The 21,027-nt window shown below is 42.8% G+C and overlaps 1 protein-coding gene and 1 non-coding gene across 6 annotated transcripts in view; one reads left to right on the top strand and one right to left on the bottom strand.

Moving 5' to 3' along the window:
• Window positions 1-3,578: 3,578 nt before the first annotated feature.
• TRNAS-GCU lies at window positions 3,579-3,660 on the bottom strand. Its single transcript has one exon. It is a non-coding gene; the product is annotated as a tRNA-Ser (tRNA).
• Window positions 3,661-6,363: 2,703 nt separating this feature from the next.
• SUPT20H (SPT20 homolog, SAGA complex component) overlaps window positions 6,364-21,027 on the top strand; it is a 78,100-nt gene continuing 63,436 nt past the window's right edge. For all 5 annotated transcript variants that reach the window (XM_018554278.1, XM_018554307.1, XM_018554291.1 and 2 more), the window contains exons 1-4: window positions 6,364-6,449; window positions 11,986-12,059; window positions 12,150-12,185; window positions 15,003-15,061. In XM_018554278.1, the coding sequence (XP_018409780.1) occupies window positions 12,057-12,059; window positions 12,150-12,185; window positions 15,003-15,061 (98 nt within the window). In that variant the 5' untranslated portion in view covers window positions 6,364-6,449; window positions 11,986-12,056. The remainder of the gene's footprint in view (window positions 6,450-11,985; window positions 12,060-12,149; window positions 12,186-15,002; window positions 15,062-21,027) is intronic.

Genomic DNA, 21,027 nt, shown 5'->3' on the forward strand with positions numbered 1-21,027 from the left:
AGCGGGAGGGGGGGCGGGCGCACGTCTCGGGGCCTCATACAAGCGATCCGCCGGCTCTATAGCCGGCGGATCGCTTGTATATTAACGGGCATCGCTGCCTCTTTTCAAATAAGGGGCATTTCCCGCGCGCCCAGTTACATCCAAGAAGGTAGGTAGTTAAACTAGTGGTGTTATAGAAAATATTGCACACTATTAAATCGAATTCTTATTGGCTCAGTGATGTTTATACTGTATGTTCTCTTATAGGTTGTCCTCTGATTTCCTGATATATTGTCCACAGCTGCACCAGACAAGATATATAACTTTCACAGTGAAGCAGATAGTATGAAGTCTAACATCTAAGTTCTCTCCTGTGACTTCTGAAGTGAAGTGTGAAGAAACCTTTACATAGCTGCAGATGTTATGACCACATCTGAGTACTGCCCCAGGAGCCAGCCAAGAACTCACATTCCTGCTCCTAGTTTGGTCAAGGAAATCCCCCAAGGTTTTAGATCTTATGAAATTTAAAACTGGTTTATAATTTAATAGATGTTCTAATTTGGGATCCAACATAAACAGATGCCAATACTTGCTGACAAAATGTCTAATAGTGTTAACATCAGAGTGATAAGTAAGCGTAAACCTGGGAAGGGGAATTAGAGGCAGTTCGAGCTTTTTGTTTATGGAACAATAACTTCTTATTTATGAATAAAATCCAAATGGCACATTTGAGAGGTCGTTTGTCATAGTCTCTGTTCTTCAAATGTCTACTGAGTATTCCATAAGGCAATACAAGGCTTGTCCTATGTGAATGTTATGTAATGTTTAGGCTGTATAAACTATCAGTTATAAATATGATGCTGGACATTCTTCTTCTTATAATTATTATTATTATATTACAGGATTTATATAGCACCAACAGTTTGTGCAGTGCTTTACAATATAAGGAAGACATTACAGTTACAATACAATTAAAAACAAGATGGTAAGGAAGGCCCTGCCCATGAGAGCTTACAATCTAAAAAGGGAGATCTGTGTGCTGAGAACTGTCTTTATAAATGCATTAGCAAGTATTTGGTGGACAGCTTGTTTTGCTAGCAGCTGGATGCTTTTGTTTAGAAAAATAAATTTATGAGTTTGACTAGCACAAAGTCTTTTGTTTATAAAAGGCCATTAGATATAAGGGAAAGCACTTCTTTTCAAGACATTAGGATCAATTCACAAAGCTAACATAGTAGGTAACGTTGAATAAAGACAAGGGCCTCCAGTTCAACCTATGTGTTTGTGTGTGTGTGTGTGTGTGTGTCTTTATTTATTTTGCTCTAACACCCCATAGATTAAGCAAAAGAAGAAACTCATCAAGAAGTTTCTTTAATTTATCCACGCTATCAGTGGATACCACCGCCTATGCAAGGGTATTCCAAAATTTCACTACTTTCACAGTAAAAAACCCTCTATGAATTCTAAGATTGAACCCCCTCTCTTCTAACCTCATGTTGTGTCCCCGGGATCTCAATACAGTTTTCAGATTGAAAAGTTTGTTCCACATATCGTGGTCCCCATTGATAATTTTGAAGACTGCAATAAGGTCCCCTCTTAATCGCCTCTTTTCTAAGGTGAATAACTCAGGCCTTCAATCCCTTCAATTTTATAGCCCTTCTTTGAACTCTCTCCAGTTCCAGGAAATTCTTCCTGAGAGTCGGCGACCAGAACTGCACCTAACCAATGATTTATAAAGTGGAAGTATTACTTTTAGATCCCTTGCTACAATCCCTCTTCTAATGCACCCCCAGTATCTTGTTAGCTTTGCTGGCTGCTACATAGTTACATAGTTATATAGTATTTGAGGTTGAATAAAGACATTAGTCCATCAAGTCCAACCTATTAGGATCTCATTCTAGGAGTACCTGTACCCCTGTATATTACGGTCCCTTAAGAAATCGTCCAAAAGTTTCTTGAACAATTCCACATTCTTTGCTGAAATCACTGTCTGTGGCAGTGAGTTCCAGACCCTAACTGATCTTACTGTGAAGAACCCCCTTCGCCCCTTGTGCTGGAATTTTTTTTCCACCAATTTTAATCTAAAAAGGAAGCTGCTGCTTGGCATTGCTTACTATTGGCAAATCTGTGGTCTATGAGGATGCCCAGGTTTTTTTTCCATGTCTAACTTCCCTGATGTAGCACCCTCCCAAGTAGTAGTCTGCACCCACATTCTTTGCTCCCATGTGCATAACCTTAAATTTTTCAACATTAAATTGCATTTTCCATCTTATAGTCCATGCCTCAATTTTATTTAGGTCCTGTTGAAGTGTGAATATATCCTATTTGGAATTTACTGCCCTACACAGTTACGTATCGTCCGCAAAAACCAAAACCGAACTAGTCCAATCTCTATGTCATGGATGAATAAGATAAACAGGATCAGTCCCAGAACTGAACCCTAAGGCACCCCACTGACAACCTTTGCCCAATTAGAGAATTACCCCTTTTTTACTACCCTCTGGGTCCGTTCTTGCAGCCAATTTTCCACCCATGTGCATACAACTCCATCTAGACCTATAGACCTTACTTTATGAAGTAAACATTTAGATACATTACAACTTTTCCTACTATCTCTGCTGCTGATGCCCTGATCGATGCCCATGACCGTCTCGTCTGTAAAGACAGAAGAAAAGAATGCATTTAACATAAACAATAAACGTGATCAGCGCCAGTAAGTGTAATGTGGAAATAAGAGTTACCAAGCACTAAGGATATAACTAAATATCTAAAAAATGTGAAAAACAATATTGTGCCGAGCTAACAATCATACATAGCTAATAAATTGAAACATATATAAGTGAGTCACATATATGAGCCTTCAAACAACTGAGGCATATAAAATATCTACACAAAGACAAAAAAGCAATATAGACAATAAAAAGTCTCAAGGAAAAAACAAAAGCAAACAATGGTGATTGTGCAAAAAAAATCCTTCAGATGATTCGCAGCCAATCTGCATATAACTCTCAGGTAAGGATAATCACACAATGCAGGCAGACCTTCACCTCCACCCAGTGAGTGATGACAACAAGTGAGTGCTCACCTGGGGAGGTAGACCTACAGAGCTAGGTCAAATGCGCTTTTTCCCTTCTTAATGGGGGAGGGAAGCCCATGCACGGAAAAGGCGATAAGGTCTCCTCAGATCACAGGTACCAGTATAAATCCAGGTGGAAAGAGAAAAAGGACAAGGACATAGTGCGTAACGTCCAATAAAATGCAATTTATTAAATAAAAAATGCGTACTCACAATGATATAAACAGTACAGGCATTGGGTATTGCTGGATCAGACCAGCAGGGCAAATGGCAGCAAAGCGATAAAAAAAACCTGTTCGTCCGGCTCAGCTCAGTGCAGTGACATCAGAAGCTCTGCCCTACGTACGTTACGTCAAAACACGTGACTTCATCAGGGGTCTCTTAAAACTTAGGACTTGCTACACACCTCCTTCTCTTATACAGGAAGTTTTGATTTTCTGGAGCTTTTACTAAGTTTTTCAGCTTTGGAGATGATAACCTGCACAAGGCAGGAATGAAAAGCAAGCCTCTGAAAGAAGTAGTGCGATGAGGATGGGATTTGAACCCATGCGTGCAGAGCACAATGGATTAGCAGTCCATCGCCTTAACCACTCAGCCACCTCATCGGAAATACAGGTGAAGGTCTGCCTGCATTGTGCGATTATCCTTACCTGAGAGTTATATGCAGATTGGCTGCGAATCATCCCCATTAATGCATTTAACATGTTTGCTTTCTCCCTGTCGGTGGTAGTGGGCCCCCCATCGCCATCCTTTATGGCAGTGGTCCCCAACCCCCGGGCCCGCGGACCGGTACCGGTCCGTGGTTCAAATGGGACCGGGCCGCCCAAGGAACATTAAATTATTTCCATTTTATTTACTGTGGTGTATTTCTCTCGGGTTTGTCCGACTTTCCAGGACGAGAGGTTAACAGGGAGCTGAGAGACGTCACCTAAAGCCGCACCAATACCGCGCATGTGCAAAATATCGTGATATCAGGGCAGTTTTAGGTGACGCCTGGAGCTGAGCGGCTGCAAGCGGCAGTGGCGTTGTAGCTTTTGTAAAGAGAAGGTGTGTATCGCTCTTCTCTCTGTTCACCGGTACTTTCTCATGTTTAACAGTGCTTGGTGTACGTGTATATTGTGTTTGCTCAAATTTAACCCACAAATTAGCAAAAATTAGTACGAAACAGACGTCGTTAGAAAGTTTCCTTGGGAAAAAGAAAAGGCCCAGTGAAGAGACAGAAGAAGGGTCTTCAACATCAAAGAAACATGTAACTTTTAAAAGACAATACCATGAGTCCTACTTGAAATATGGATTTAATCGGGACAGGTGATTCCAATCTAAAATATAAACAATCAACGTCCCCCCCTCAGCGGGCTGCGGTAAAATTATCAAACGTTGACCGGTCCGCGGCGATAAAAAGGTTGGGGAGCACTGCTTTATGGTGTCTATATGTTCCGTCCTTACCTTATATATTGAAAAAATTCCTTGGGGTTCTTTTTGCTTACTGATGCTATGTGCTCTTCATATTCTACTTTTGCTGCCCTGATTGCTTTTTTACATCTTTTGTTGTATTCCTTGTAGTTTTTGAATGCCGATGCTGACCCCTCTGATTTATATTTTTTAAACGCCTTATCCTTCTCCCTTATGTTTTGTTTTAACTTGCTTGTGCAAAGCAGGACTAAATGTAGAGAGGGCAACTTACCGCCCGGTGCCCAGAACTTCCCCGCAAGGACACGGCTGCCGCCCCTCTCCGCCCTGAGGCCGGGCCTTGTGGAGAATCCGGGCCTGCCTGTACACCGTGCTTAGGGTGCGGAGGACAGCTTGGGAGGCGGACACAGGGATCCCAACCTGAAAAAAGCAATTTCACGGAGGTGCCCTTCTCATTCCAGGGAGGTGCACTCTGCCCTTCCCCCCTAAAATGATGGCAGATAGCACCGGAAGCATTAGCTTCTTTGCTATCTGATGGTTTGTTTTTTTTTGTATTCTGATAGCTGCTGCTGTCAGAATAAAAAAATAAAATAAAAACCAGCATAGGAATGAATAGCTAAATTGCTATTTCAATTTGCAATATCCAATAGCAAGCTGGCTATTGCACCTGCCCTCTGATGCTGTCAATCACTAGAGGAGGACCTGATGGAGAACTTCAGGTCCACCTCTGCTGATTGACAGCAGCAGTGGGCGGGTGCAAAAGCTAGTCTGATATTGCAAATTGAAATAGCCAATAGCAATCTAGCTATTTATTCCTATACTGGGGGGGTTTTTTCTCTGGTGGCCTGATGTCAGGAAAAAAAAAAAAACAGATCGCAGGGAAAGGTTTACTCTCCTAGATATAGCAGAGTGAACATTTCCTGGAGAAAATGTTTCTCTCCCAGGCGGCCGGGAGCCGCTATCTAATAGCAGGAGGCTCCCAGAACGTCCGGGAGAGTTGGGATGTCTGCGGACATCTGCTGGGGGTATCACAAGACTTTTCTGTAGCAAGCTTCCTATATTGTTGCAAGATTAGCATAGTGTAGCAGGGTTTGTATGCTGGTTGTAGCAAGGCTTGTGGTCTGCTGTAGCTAGGGTTGCCACCTTTTCTTCAAGCCAAACCCGAACACTCTACCAACGAGCGGACATTTTTTTGGGACAATGAAACGTGGCTTATTCATATACAAATAGCGCCGCCCAATCATATGTAAATATCACAGTTGAGGCTATTTTCAGTGGGGGAGCAGTAGCCTCTATCTTAATTTTGGATGCCCCTTCCTGCCTGACATCTGGTGTCCGAGTTTCTGCTGCCATGAAACCCGGACACAGCATTCAAAACCCGAACTGTCCGTGTGAATCCTGGACAGGTGGCAACCCTAGCTGTAGCCCTCCTGTACTTGCCAGCAGCTAGCCCCGCCCCTCAGTTGCGCATCTGTGTTTGGTTCTGCCCTTGGATTTCAATGGATTTCAATAGATAGATATATCTATATAGATATATATATTAATATATACAAAGCAGAAGCTGAATTACTGTCCTGACTGATTTGGGACAGTTGGCAACTATGAGAGTACCAGCCAAGTTCGTGCCCTGCTCCTTTACGGCAAGAAAACGCAAAGCAGAAACTCACACCGCCGCGCGGCGTCAAGTCGCCATGGAAACCCCAACTTCCTGTTTCCGGCGGATGTGACCGATTCGTTGGGCGCCGCCATCTTGGGTACTGGCAGGCGCCGCTCCAGAGGAGAGGGGCAGTAAGGCTGAGCAGCCGGGAAAAGTAGCGTACCCCCCGGCTACACAGGTACCCACACAGCACCTCCCTGTTTCCCAAGCCAGGGGGGGCGCGATTCGCGATCCCCGAGAGCTCCCCTACCGCTGGGCAGGAAAAACAAAACGCTGGAGAGAACGGGGAAGGGGACTGCACAGAGGAAGTCCTGATGGAGGCGGCAGGTAATGGTCAACAATAACAGAAGCCAAAACGCAGTTATCGAAAGGGTAATTGAACTTTCCCAAGCGAATTTGGGAGAAGGGAATTGCCCCCATTCCCCACACTCCAATGCTCTTACCTGTCAATGAATAGGGACCTGTACACAGTCACCTGACCAATGAGAAATGCTTTCTTGGCAAGATGAGCTCTTTTGGTGAAGAAGCGCTCCGCATGGGTCAGCGCAGTCAGAAGCGCCTCTCATTGGTCAGCACGGTTAGGTGACCGCATTGACTAATGAGTGTTCGCCATTTTTGAACGGACTGTAAAATACCAACCGCAGGGCTGCACTGCTATGTATGAGGTAAGAGTCGTACATCGGCAGCCGTGGAGGGGAAAGAGCGATCGTGGACGGTTTAAAGCAGTGGTGGTGGGGAGAGGGGGCAGATTGGAGGGGCTCACTGAATTTCCCTAAATTCACCTGAGAAAGTGGAATTATTCTTTATGCTCCTTTACTCAGTGTTTCAGGCATTTTTCTAGGTGTTTTGCCACGCATTTTCAGCTTGTTTCATCCTCCATTTTGTTCCCCAGGCTGGCTCTTGCGCAACAAAATGCTAAAAAATGTGTGAAAGCGTTTGTGTCACGCATTTCCATTGAAGTCTATGGGTGGTGTCACGCATTTCCATTGAAGTCTATGGGTGGTGTCACGCATTTCCGTTGAAGTCTATGGGTGGTGTCACGCATTTCCGTTGAAGTCTATGGGTGGTGTCACGCATTTCCGTTGAAGTCTATGGGTGGTGTCACGCATTTCCGTTGAAGTCTATGGGTCCAGAATGACAGAAATCTGCAGTAAAGTAGTAACAAAATGCTCAGGTGTGAACAGGGGCCATAGAAAACAATGGGATTCCTTGTGCTTTGTACTACCTAAAGCGGACCTTTAACCATGATATCTTTAAAATAACAACAAACGCACCTTTTAGAAATGTTTAGTAATAACAATCTACAAACATACTTCTAGATGATTGCCGACTTTGTATTATGGGCATACCTTGTTTCTCTTTTCTTCACCATTCTTCTCACAGTGGCCATGTGTACTAAGGGCAGATTATTAGATCTCCATTTACTTCCTGGAACTCTGGCACGTTACTAGGACATGTGACCATGCACGTCATCTCAGGGGAGGAAAATGCCTTTCTCTGCGATCTTGTGAGATTACAGATGAGATTTCCCAGCAATGCTCTGCTGATGACAAGGAAATCCCAGTGTGCATTGTGTTGGCAAACTGAAGTCATTTGTCCTTTCACAGCAGGAGGTGAATGCTCTGCAAGTCTAAGTATTTCTCAATCACAGCATTTTACACCTGACATGTCCATGTTATTATTAATCATCATCCATAGCGGGATGCATTGGTAGAATTAGATTTTGAGTGTAAAGGTCCGGTTTAACGCTGGGGGGAGGAGAGTGAGGAGCCCCCCAGCACTGAAAGGGTTAGGTGTTTGTTTTTGTCTAGGGAAGAAAATAAAGTTATGCTCACCTGAACCTCCAACCCGTCTGCTTGTTAGACCGGTCCTTGCTACTCCCTCCAGCGGTCTAAAGCCCCGTGGTTGATTACATCCTATACAGTATATATGACGTGAGGATGCTGAGGGGCATACCATCGCTGGAGCAGTGGAGGAGACAGGCTTCAGGGACAGGTCTAGCAGCTGGACGGCTCCAAGGGTCAGTTCCGGGTATCTTTGTTATTTTCGTCCCTAGATGAAAATGAGCGCTTAACCCTCGCTGGGTGGGGGCACTTAAATGTGCTTCTTTGCTCTTGTAAGGCCTCATGCACATGGGGCTAATTGCTCTGTCAGAGGATTCTTGCAGCAGGAGTCCTAGGTGGGTCTATACAGATGTGGCCGCTGTGCTCGTTCAAATGAAGGCTGACAGCGGCCACATCTGCCCGTGGCTGTTCATTTGTAATCACGGATGGAAGGCCTGCCTGCAGTTGGGGATAGGTGAGTGACCTTCCCTGACAGGTAATCATTCCATCTACAGGCTCACTTGTCATTCCACAGGCTTGCCTCAGGATCCCGCAGCTAATACCCCCGTGGGCATGTGGCCATAGCATCCCTGCAGTTGTCACTTAGCAGACCTCAAATAGGTTGAAGTTCTTGCAAACAATTAGGCCATGTAGAATGGCAGTTGTGTTTACAGCGGGTGTGGAATTTGTATCACCCGACGCCCAGTTCCTTGCGCTGGGCAGGTGGTTTCTTCTCTGCTGCGGGCAACCAGCCTGGTCAAAGTTCAGTTGTTTTTTGTTTTTTTTCCTGAGCGGAGCAGGGAGGAAATAAGTGTCAGGCAATCCTGCCGACAGCCCTCAGAGGTCCCCCCACCGGCCCTGCTGCTGAGAGCCTCGATATGGAGAAGGAGGCAAGGGACGGGGTCACACAGGGGGTGAAAGGGAGATCGTTCTTCATGTCCCACAGACATTACCATGTAGGCTTGGATTGCTTATCAGCAGGGTTTAAAAAATCCACTCTGAGGACGCCGGAGCCCGACGAGTAACTTCCTGTCCGGCCGTTGTAATTAAACGGCCAGTCAGCAGCTTTACATTAGCTGTATTAGCAGTAGCTGTCACTGCCGGTCCCGAGATCCCGTGTGCCCAGTGCGGCCGGAACCGACACGGCTGCTTTGTGATAAGAGATCATAGGGAGGTCAGTACACAATCTCCCTCTGATCTCCTCTCCAGCCCCCGAATGCAGGAAGTGATGTATATTGCATCACTTCCGCATTCTGCTGTCACTCTCCAGCTTCAGAAGCTGGTGAAGCAGATTTCTGCTTCATCCGCTTCTCTGGGGGTCCCTAGTTTAAATGAAGGGTCTTGGAGACCCCTGATGTCTCCATAAAGAGGACCTGTCATGTAAATTGGCTATCACACAGGGGGCTTCTTAGTCTCCTATGTGATAGCAATAAAGTTGTGTATAAAAAAAAATAGTAATAAAAAAAATTAAAGCATACATTTAAAAAAAAAATGTTTAAGTCCCCCACAAACACATGCAAACATGCGTCGGATGCGCCTATGTGTGAAAACTACGTGTGTGTTACATATCGCAGTGAACGTCGGAGTGAGAGTAATAATTTTAGGGTCATTTATCACTGATAACACTAAACTGATGAGCGGTAAAAGCGTTTAAAGCGTCGGCTATGGCCAATTTTCGGTTTGGTTAGATTTTGCGGCCGCGCGCAATTTTAAGGCTTGACATGTTTGGTGTCTATTTACCCGACGTGACCCCGTCTTTTATATTTTACTAAAACTATGGGTAAGAATAAATGTTTTTTAACATAACGCAGGGAAAACATTTTTTTTTTCAAAATACACGGTACTTTATTCATTCTATAGTAAAAAAATATGTATGGCCAGCTTTAGTCTCTGTGTGGTGGGAATCATCTAGCTAAGCCGGGCTTTCTTTTTATCTCAGCAGGACACCTGAGACTGGCAGTCAGGAGCAGCCGTGCCTTATGCCAATTTTGGCCGGAACTGGCTGAAATTTGCACAGTGGGTCCTGCTCTCGGCACCCTTTCACCCGGCATCCCTCTGAAGGAGCCAGTCGGAAAATCTTCAAACAAACAGAGGCGGCAGCCAATGAGCTGCCGGCTCAGTACAGGTATTCAGCAGCGGCCGCTGTCAGAATACAATTCAAACAGCGGGAGATTCCTTGATTAAAGCTTGTAAGCACTGAAGGTGGAATCTGTCCTAATTTTTTTTCGTTTAGCTCATAGGTTGAATGAAAAAAATCGATCAGTGTATGTCCAGCTTTAGAAAATCTCACACTGCAGATATACAGCTCAGAGGATCAAGGCATGGAATGTCACGTGTCGGGGAATGACAACTATTTTTTGTAGGAGGAATTGAAAACCGATTTTTTTTCCTCCTAAGATAGCAAAAAAATACTGTTTGAGGTCAGGTCAGCTTTCATTTTCCAGGGTTCAAATTTTACCCTAGGGCCTTACCATTGGGCTGTTACTACTGGTTACTGTATTCCATTTTCTGATGTATTTATTTATTGTTATGAAGGATGTCAAATAACACTCCTGATATAGGATGAGACATGCGTCTGGTTTCATGTTAGCCTGCAGTTTTTCAATGAGTTTGTTACCTCTGAGGCCCTGATTCTGTTGCCTTTAATTTGGGAAACTCAACGCATTATAGTTTGTTGTTCTGCATGTTGTTTTTTATGTGGGAACAAGTTACTTTTGTCACAGCAGCCATACCGTACTTGGATCTAGGGAGATTTTTCTTCCCTCAATTGAACCTAAATTTGCAAAATTTCTCATTTGTTTGGGTTGACATTGACATTATTTGGCAAATCCGTTTTCACACTTAAAGTGACACTAAACTCAAGTGTTGAATTTTAAAAATGCATTCAGGTACCTTAACTATTAACAAAAATGTATTTTACTTGTGTATCACTCGGCTGTAGATCCTCAAACCATCTCTGAATTGGTGCTGACACTGTCCTTCCTTCTGGAGGGTGACTACTTTTGTTCCCCATGGTGCCTGTGTGTGTTGTAATGTAGCCACCGCTTTCACCCCAGAAACTCCTCTTTCCTATCAGAGTGTCCCCCCCCCCCTTTTACATCAGAGTTCCCCTTTTATATCAGGAGCCCTCTTCACATCATTCTTCATTCCCCCTTCATATCAGAGTCTCACTGCCACACAATTTTGAGGCTTCCCTGAGGAAGCCGGAAGGCACGCTGGTTGAGAAATCACAGTATTGCAACAATGGTGTTGCTTGCTTTCGGCTTGTTATATTTTGCTCCCTTTTTTAGGATATATCACTTACATATATAAATACGGTTTTTGGTAACCTTTCACTTAAGATCTGTTAGAGTCCTTTAGAAAGATGGAAACATTGGAAGATACGTTTTGGGTTACACTGTTTTTTACATTGGTAGACGTTCTAAAACCTTACATTGCTTGAGGCCAAGAAAGACTTTCAGCCAGTTGATGTCCATTCAAATAATGAACAGGCAGGATGGATAATGCTCAGACCACATCAGTCACTGCTCAGTTGATTCGCCCAATAAACCTGGAATAATGTCAGAGGCAGATAGCATTCCAATTGCTTGAGCTAAGTTTAGATGATTACATTGCTTAGGCCCCTCAAAGGAAACCAATGCAAAGGGAAATGAGGGGGGCACCATTGCTGACTCCATATTGAAAAGTTGCTCCTTTGAGTTATAGACCCAGATAAACATGGAGCCAGTGAAGTTAGAATTTGAATGTCAATGAGAAATTGGCAATCACAAGCTACATACTTCTATCAGCACAGATTTCCTTTCCAGGCCAGTCAACCCAAAACATTTAGTTTGAAGTGCATGCCAGCATGTTGAATCATTTATTGCCTTCTATACTTCTTACCAGCTGTAATTGAGTAGGTGTAATGGCTTCACGTCTTCTCCGATCCAGCTCTGATATTAGCAGAAATGTAACAAGAAAAATCCATTACCAGAGTAATAATAAAAAAAAAGTTTAAAAATATATTATTTGATTGATTGTTGTCCTTTTTGTATTTGCAGCACATTAACCACTACGGATCACCATTTGCTGTGACTTGTACCTCTGACTTGAAAACACCAGCCTGACCATAATGGTGACGATCTTCTATGTTCAGTGTTCATTGTATATATGGCTAGTGATTTTTTTTTTGCATTTCCTAATAGAGTTTTGCATTTCCTTACAGCAACAGACCTTAGAATTGGCACTGAATCGGGCTGAGGTAAGCATCATTTTTTCCCTAAAGTGGTCGGTTTTAGCTTTGAGTCACCTAGTATAAAAATCTTACTTTCTATTATTTGGCTTCATGCATTTTTTGAATACATCATTATTGCAGCAAGACACACACATTCAACTGCCGATTAACACCTCTGTGTCTAGCAGCCTGTTACCTAAGATCAAGAACCATTGTTGTTTTTTCCATGTAATTGTTCAATGATTCCCTCCCTGTAGAGCCATGGATAATTCTAACATTGCTGGCTAGCTGTACATTCCAGAATAACCACAATATATAGAATTCTGAGGAGTGCAGGGCGGCCTGGCTTGACTATTCCTTATTTTTCCATCTGTCCGCTCCCTTGGTCTTCCTGCACTTACTAGAATGTACTATGCTTTCTTAGCCTGAACTATAGAACTATATATAAGAGCTAAATAAGTGTAAGTGAGGACAGAAAACTCTGGATACATACAGAACATGGGAAAATGGACGAAGGATCCAGACATTACATTCAGCAGTGGAATGTCTGCAGTGTTCAGCTAGAAAACTTTTGTATTACTTTTTCCTGTACATAGGTCACAGTAAGAGCAGGAATGTTCCTTTTAATGGGCTTCTTTTACCTTTTGCAGAAGATTTTAAGTTGTTTCCTAATGAAATGAAGACTTTGGAATGCCCCAGGGATTTCTATTTTGTTATTTATCTTCTCCCTGACCACTGTGAGTCTGCTTTTTCTCTGGTGTCCATTTCAAAAGATGCACTCTCGGTCCTGGGCCCCCTGCAGCGTCCATGTGACTATACTGTGAACTGCAGAGCCTGTAGAGAACTATAGTTCCCATGGTGCACCTGCAGAGAGAAGGCGGTAGAGCAGTGATTGAGAGCAGTGGGATGATGCAACTGCTTTTGGAAGGAGGGAGAGCAGTGGGCGCATTCTCCACATGTCAGTGCACACAGTAGGTAGAGAGCTTCCAGACTCTGCCAACAATCGGGTCATCATGCATTGTACATTGGATGCTTGACTTGATACCAGTAGCACATTTTTGTACACCAGTTGACTGATGGCTGCCATGGGCCCACTCCAGCAGTTGGAGTTGGATTTAGCATTCTGGAAAAAGAGGCATTGCATCACTTTTCTGGCACACATTTAAGCTGACATTTAACAAAAGAAAAGTAAACTTGTGCTCTGTCCATGTAGGTCAGAGAAGCATGCTGACCTAACGGCCCTTCCAACCAATGCATGTACTTGCTATATATTCACTGACCTTCTGTTGGTACTTCTGTTTATGGGGAGCATGTAAGCCTTTCTCCTTTGACTGTGGGGATGGGAATGTAGTTCTTAGCCCTGTGTAAGCTCTGACCAGATTGGTCAAATAGGATGATTGTAGTGGTGGAGGAGTGAAGAAAAGCTAAGTTAGGGGTGGGTGAGTTAAGTAAACCTGCCATAGCTAAAGCACTGGTTTATATTAAATGCTAACAAAAAGGAACATGTTAAGGACCAGCTATCCTAAGAGCTGTTCGTATCTAAACTCTTACATGGATCACCATGTGCAGAAGCTACCATCTTGCCTTGTCTACATCATTGATTGTAGGAAGGGTTCACCTGTCATTCAGGGCTTATTCACTCCATGTGTGTTGGGTTGGATTTAACAGCCTTGACAAATGCATAGACAAGGTGGTGTCCCTTGGGTTCAGTGAAGGAAAAATCCGGCTGCACTCCGTTCCATGCTGAATCAGTTTATTGATAGTTTGCCAGTGACACGGAATCCTGCCCGAGGTCCGCCCCGTCTACAGTTTCAGATCATACCACTGTACTGCAGTGGTGTTTGCTGAAAAATTAGGACTTGCTCCACTTTTTTTTTTAAGTGCAGTGTGTTCTGCGATGCTCTGCTGTGCATAAGGATGAATGAAAATTCATTTTAGGACATTTTTATAAAGTTATAAAAAAGTGCGATGTGTCATTACAATGCATCAGCAACGCCCCCCTCATACTGCACACCGGCGGCCATGGTATAACACGGCTCAACAAGCCCTCAAGGGAATTTTATCCTGGAGATGGGCTTTAAGAATTGAGATGACCATACACCAGTAGAATTTCCATTGAACACATTTGTTTTCAGAATGTTTTTTCAATTTAATTTAATTGACAATCAATTTCAACTGTAGTGACCAAAGAAATCGAAGTAGCAGGATGGAATTTTTTTTTTCCTCAAATTACAAAAACTGTGAACGTGGTTTTCCTTCGGGAAGCTTTATTTATTCCAAAATCAAACAAACATTTTGGGCAGCAGTCATCAAGTCTCTGATGGCATTATCGAATGTTCTGATGAGAATTTTTGTATAAACGTTTATATGAAAATCTACCTGTGTATGGTGTATGGTGGCTTTATATGTAGCTGGTCCTTTTTGCAAGATTCATTTTTTTTCCCATGTGTAGCTTTGCCCATTTCCTTTAGACTGCAAGCTCTTCCGGATAAGGGCCTCCTACCCTTTGTTTTATTGTGTTTTGCAGTATGTCAATCCTTTTCTTTTGTGATATTTTTTTTTTTCCTTTTTCTGAATTGTTTTTTTTTTTTAAATCTGTATTGAAAGTGTTGTAGAATATATTTGAACAATATAACCAATGGGAAATACAATATTGTCTACAAGGTGCTGTTCTGTCATCTGAACAAATGGTTGTTCTGTATTTTGTCGCATTGATTGAATGATTTGCCTACATTTCTAAAATGTTTTGTGTTTTTACGGCATTCGGTTATATGGTTTTTATGTGTTTTATATCCATATGCAAGAAATGGCAAACATTTTAATCTTTTGTTTCTGTTTTTACAGTATGTCATCGAAAGTGCCAGACAAAGACCTCCAAAACGCAAGCATTCATCAGGAGGAAGGTAATGTGTAATGAATTGCTATTGTTGGTGGTGTTAGTATTGTTCTATTCTAGTGCAGCTGATAACTGGCTTTTTCTGTGGCATCTTATGTGTATTTTTCTTTTTAAGCTCAAATTGGTCCACAAGGTTCCCAGGCTGAAAATGTATTTTCCCCTTACCTACTAGCTCTTTACGTCCTCAGTTTTTATTGCTGGTTTCAGTTGCTCTTTCTGGAAATCTAATTAAGCTTGTAAAGAAGCAACCTCGGTCGAATTCCAGTAGATAGCAGAAGCTACTGTGCAAGAGGTCCAGGTGTCAATACAGAGTCACCGATGTCATCACTCCAGTAATAATGGGAATCAGCTGGCTCAGGAAGTCGGAATTCACATATGTGTACATTTGTAAACGTCAGGCCAAATGATTTAAAGAAGTCATGCTAATATTGTTTAGGAAAGCGAGTTTGAAAGCGACAGTGGCAAAATCTAGTATTGCAGACATGATTCATCCCCCTGGGTGGAGGCAGGGTAGACATATACAGATTAATACCTGTTATCTGTACAACCATCTAGAACAGCGGTTCTCAACCTGTATAACCTCAGGACCCTCATTTGTCCTTGGTCATTAATTCGCGATCCAAGTCGCACCGCACTGTAACGCACAGTATTGTGGTACCGCATGTTCCGACCAAATTGTGGGCAGGAGGTGGGTTCGGGGTGCCATTCAAATAAATGGCAACGCACCTCCCTCAGCAGAATAAACAGTAGGTGCGATTGTGTGGTAGTTTGCGATTAAAACGACAGACACACAAAACCAGAGACACAATCTCACACATACCCATTCCGAAAAAAAATTTAGGTGTTCAATGTGGACTGCTGTGCAGTAACGAAGCTTCATCCATATGTGCATTGCTCGTACAGCTCCCTTGCACTCCCTGTAGAGGTGTCGGGAGCCAGAATGTGACATCACTCCAATCATGCGAATGAGCTGTAAGCAATGCATGTATGGATGGAGCTCCCTCGTGGCCATACCCCCTGCACCCCACCTCAAGCTGACACACGATGCCAGGCAGCATATTTTGAATAGCTATTCAGCAGGAGAACTGACAGTGCTGCGCTATGGGGGAGGCTGAGGAGCCTCTCCCCTAGTGCAGTGGAAGGCATGCAGCAACCCACTGAATATGGGGTCACGACCCACCAGTTAAGTACCACGGATCTAGAGAATCTCGGAGCATGTACAAATTAACATTTAAGTAGTAAGCCCTACTTCCAAAAGGTTTTCAATTTCTATTTTTTTTTTTCCTTTTCTATTTCAAATTCTTTTATTTTAAATTCACAAATAACAACATATATACAAGTCATACATACATACAGACATAAATTCCCCTATATTGCTAACATTCCGGTCTTCCCCTCCACATTAAGTCCATCTTGCTTCATATATCGTCTCTCAGGCCATTATACATCATCCAAGGAGACCAAATTAGCTCAAATTTTTGTTCATTGTCATGAAGCATGAAACCCCCAGTCCCCCTGTCTTTCTTGTTCTTTACAATGTCTTTTTCGAAATCCTAGGGCTTTTATTATCCCAAATAAATGTAAATATGCAAGATTGAAGTTTCTGTAAATCAAGTTTACGTACTGCTATGGGTAGAGCTCGGAAATAATATAATATTTTTGGGAGAAGGGTCATTTTTATAGCGTTAATACTCCCCATCCAAGTTAGATTACTCAGTTTCCATCTAGTTATATCTTCTTTTAACTGACGAATCAGTGGCCCATAATTTTTGCAGTACAATTGGGCGAAAGACGCCGTAAGTCTAATCCCCATATATTGAATAGCCTCTTCCGCCCAATTAAAGGCAAACTGTTCTTTTATCGTCGACCATATATCTTTGGGGAGGTTCACATTAAGAGCTAGGGACTTATTCGTGTTTACTTGCAACCCAGATGTTTTGGAGAATTGGTTCAACAATTTCAGTACATTTGGCAATGTTATTAGAGCAGAAGTGATAAATAACAATAGATCATCGGCAAATAAGGCGCACTTATGTTCTAACGGACCGCAGGTGACCCCTCTAACGTCCATATTTTCGCGTATGGCGATTGCCAAAGGTTCAATCGCCAACGCAAAAGGCGAATGCAAATAGCAATGGAGAGAGCGGGCACCCTTGCCTAGTGCCCTGAGATATCGGGATAGTTTCTGATGGATATCCCTGCATCTTTATTTGTGCCGATGGATGGTCGTATAGCACTTTCAGCATGCTCATAAAAATTGGTCCAAATCCCCATCTTTCCAATACAGGAAACAAATATTTCCATGAGACCGAGTCAAAGGCCTTCTGAAGGTCAACTGACAAAAGCATGCCTGACTGAGAAGGGCTCCCGTCCCAGCCTGATTGTAATAGCGTCATAATGTCTATTGCCCTTCTTATCTGGTCAGGGCCCTGACGTCCTATTATAAAGCCCGCCTGATCTTTATGTATGTATTTAGGTAGAAAACTGACCAGACTGCCTCTTTAATTTTAACGTTTAATACCAATGGTGTGTATGAAATTGAAACAAAAAAGTGATCGATCCTTGCGTAGCTTTGATGTACTTGTGAAAAGTGAGTGTAGTCTTTCTTCTTCGGGTTTAATTCTCTCCAAATATCTATTAGTGCGTGAGAGTTTATTATCTTTGCCAATCTCGTGCCTTCTTTAAGTAAATATCTCGCTCTAAATGTACCTGGATTAGTTCTATCGAGGCTACTATCTAGAGCCAGGTTGGAGTCCCCCGCACAAATTACAACCCCCTCAAAATGTGGTGCTAAGCTGTGAAACATTTTAATAAAAAATGGAATTTGAGCTGTCTTTGGTGCATAATAAGATATCAATGTGACCAACTTATCCTCCAAGTGTCCCTTCAAAAATAAGTATCTACCCTCGGGGTCTTTAATCTCCATCAGGGTACGGAAGTTGATGTGTTTAGAGAAGCAAATAGCCACTCCCTTCGTTTTATCAGGTGCACTACTCAAAAAAAACTGTGGGAAATGTGAATTCATATATTTAGGTTGATTACTTTCAGAAAAATGAGTCTCCTGTAAGAACAGAATTCCTATCTTTAGTGCGTTGTAATAATGAAATGCCATTTTTCTCTTTATGGGAGAATTAAAACCCCTGACATTATGGGATGCAAACATTACTGGTGTCCCCGCTGTCATACCCCCTGCATTTTCAGCTCGCCCCTAGACTCTGGAGCTTTCTTCCCAGAATGCCTATCCCAGCTCAGGGGTGTCTTGAGGGCTCGGTTGCTCAGTTTGAGTTTTGCGTGAAATTCATATAGGGAAACATACCTAACACACACAAAAAAACCATATATCCCATATACACACATAACATATAACACATAACACAGATCTTGAACAGGTTCACCTCCTGCCCTCCCCCTCTTCATATGTATTGACCCCATGTCAATACCAGACTTGACCCCCCTCTCGGGAAATCCCGACATCTAGGTCAAGTCAGGGCCCACATCTGCCCAGTACGGTCGAACCCCCACTCCTCTTTATAGCTCCTATAAAATTTCTTTAAATAGATTTTTTTGCTGGATAATAGCATAATCATACCAAGCAGCAAGAGTAATAAAAAGAATGGAAAAGAGAGGAAAAAAAAAAAGAAAAAAACAAAGAAGAAAGAAAAAGAGAGGAAAGAGAGAAAAAAAATTAAAAGAGAAAGGGAAGGGAACGGCTTTTTTTTAGCTCTTTCCTCCCAGGGTTGATAACATTCTTCCCTGAGGCTTATGCCATAGTGGAGATATGGGACGATAGTCAGCCCAGCCACTATTGTCCGAGTGTATTATTTCTGGATCTCCAGGAAGCAGTCCCAAATGTCTCAATAGTATGTTATGATTGAATAAGGTTTATTCTCAAAAGAAAATGTCAGCCTAAAAGGAAATGCCCATCTGTATTTTATTCCCTTGGTTATTAGGACCTGTAATAGAGGTTTCAAAGTACGCCTTTTCTGTATTGTAGCTGGCGAAATATCAGCATAAATCTGGATTGGATGTCCTGCCATAGTAAGTTCTGTGCGTTTCCTAGCGTTTTGCATGATCAGCTCCTTTATACTATGGAAATGCGGTTTTACAGTGATATCTCTGGCATACCCCTCTGAACTCTTAGCCGTAAATGCGCGGTGGATTCTGTCCAGTTCCAGCTTATATTCCTCCACGCCAGGTATCAGCTCTTTCATAAGGAGCTTCACATTAGAATCCAGATCAGTTATTGCTTCAGGGAGCCCCCTGATGCGGAAGTTGTGACGACGTGATCTGTTTTCTAAGTCATCCACTTTAGCGTACACATCATCTAGTTGGTTCTGCAGATGTCGTATATCTATTTTATGTTGGTTAGTATGTTGTATAGTTTTATCTAGTTTTGCCTCTATAGAGTCTATACGCATCCCCAATTCTCTCAGATCCGATCTTATCTCTGTAGTAATTTGTATAGCCATCTTATTCAACCCCTGTTCCAACATTTCAGAGAAATGGGTCAAGATGTTATCGTTTCCAATTCCTCTCCCTACCTCTTCCCCTAGGTCAGCATAGGTGGGGACATATATCGGGCTGGAGGGGAGAGAAGCCTGTTGTGACATGAGCGTGTCTTCTAATGTCCTCTCAATAAGTGATCCCGTCGAGGCAGGCGAGTGCTCCCCTTTACTCACCACTGCCTTCTTCGTGGAGACCGACTCATTGCTCCTCCTCTGTGAGATGCCATTACCCTCTCGAGGGCTCATCACCACCGCCATCTTAGTCTTGCCGCTTGCCGCCGTCTTAGCGCCCTGCGCCTCCTTCTTTTTAGATGGTCTCCCGGTCATTGCTGATTTTCAGTCCAGTGATGGGGGACTCCCCGGCTGCCTTCTCTGTTTGCTATAAGCTGCCAGCTCGTGTTCGTTACGGGAGCAGAGGTTCAGTTCCGTACTACAAGGCCTTACACTGTTAAAACAACTTAGGCACATACTGCATTTAAAGTGACATTAAACCCTCAGATTTTTTAACATAAAACAATACTGTAATGTGTGCCTTACTGTAATCCATGGTTGTTTCCCTTCTCTTTGCTGCTCTTCCTTTTAAATCTGTATCTGTTCTCATGCTGGGCAGAACTTCTGTTTTGCAGCAGACTGCCTTGTCTCTGAAATGGATACATGGTGTCTGTGTATACGTTTGTATAGGCTTGTAACCTGAGCCAGCACTACAGGAAGAGGCACTCAGCTGCAAAGGGAAGTTCTCCCCAAGCATGAGAAGACATGAGGATTTAAAAGGAAGAGCAGCAAAGAGAAGGGAAACTACCATGGATTACAGTAAGGCGCACATTGCAGTATTGGTTTATGTTAAAAAATCTGAGGGTTTAATGTCACTTTAAGTACATTAGAAATAAAACCGTTCTATGGGGTGAATGGGTGGGTGGCAACTTGTGAAGATGCCTGGACTACTGTGGAACTACTATTACGGCATATTATGCAGCTGGCTGACCTTGTGCACCTTTTTGGATGCCAGACCCTAATCGGGGACCTAATAGGAGGAAATGGAGAACTACTGGTTGCCTATAGTGGCAATGAAAGGTGATAGTATACTTAATTTGCAGTTTAGGTGGTGCAGCATCTCATGAGTCTCTGTAAGAAGTTGAGACTAGGGATGCACCAATATATCGTCCGCTGAAACATATAGTCCGAAAATGGCACTTTTGGCATAATGCCGAAAGTGCCATTTTCTGGCCGATACATTCATACTATATTCTCAAGTTATGAACGAACAGGAACACTCATAAGAGGATTCCTGTTCATTGATAACAGGGTATACAGAAAAAGAGATTGAGGACTTTGTGTCCTCAATTTCTTTTTCTATTTTAAAAGGGAAATATCCGGGGTCTGTTTAGATCCCTAATATTTCCCTGAAGCCCCTAAAAAGTATAGTAAAAAAATAAAAATATTTAATAAAAAATGAATAAATATAAAAAAA

This window comes from Nanorana parkeri, unplaced genomic scaffold, assembly GCF_000935625.1.
Source record: "Nanorana parkeri isolate BGI_ZX_2015 unplaced genomic scaffold, ASM93562v1 scaffold8, whole genome shotgun sequence".
NCBI classification, from domain to species: Eukaryota; Metazoa; Chordata; class Amphibia; order Anura; family Dicroglossidae; genus Nanorana; species Nanorana parkeri.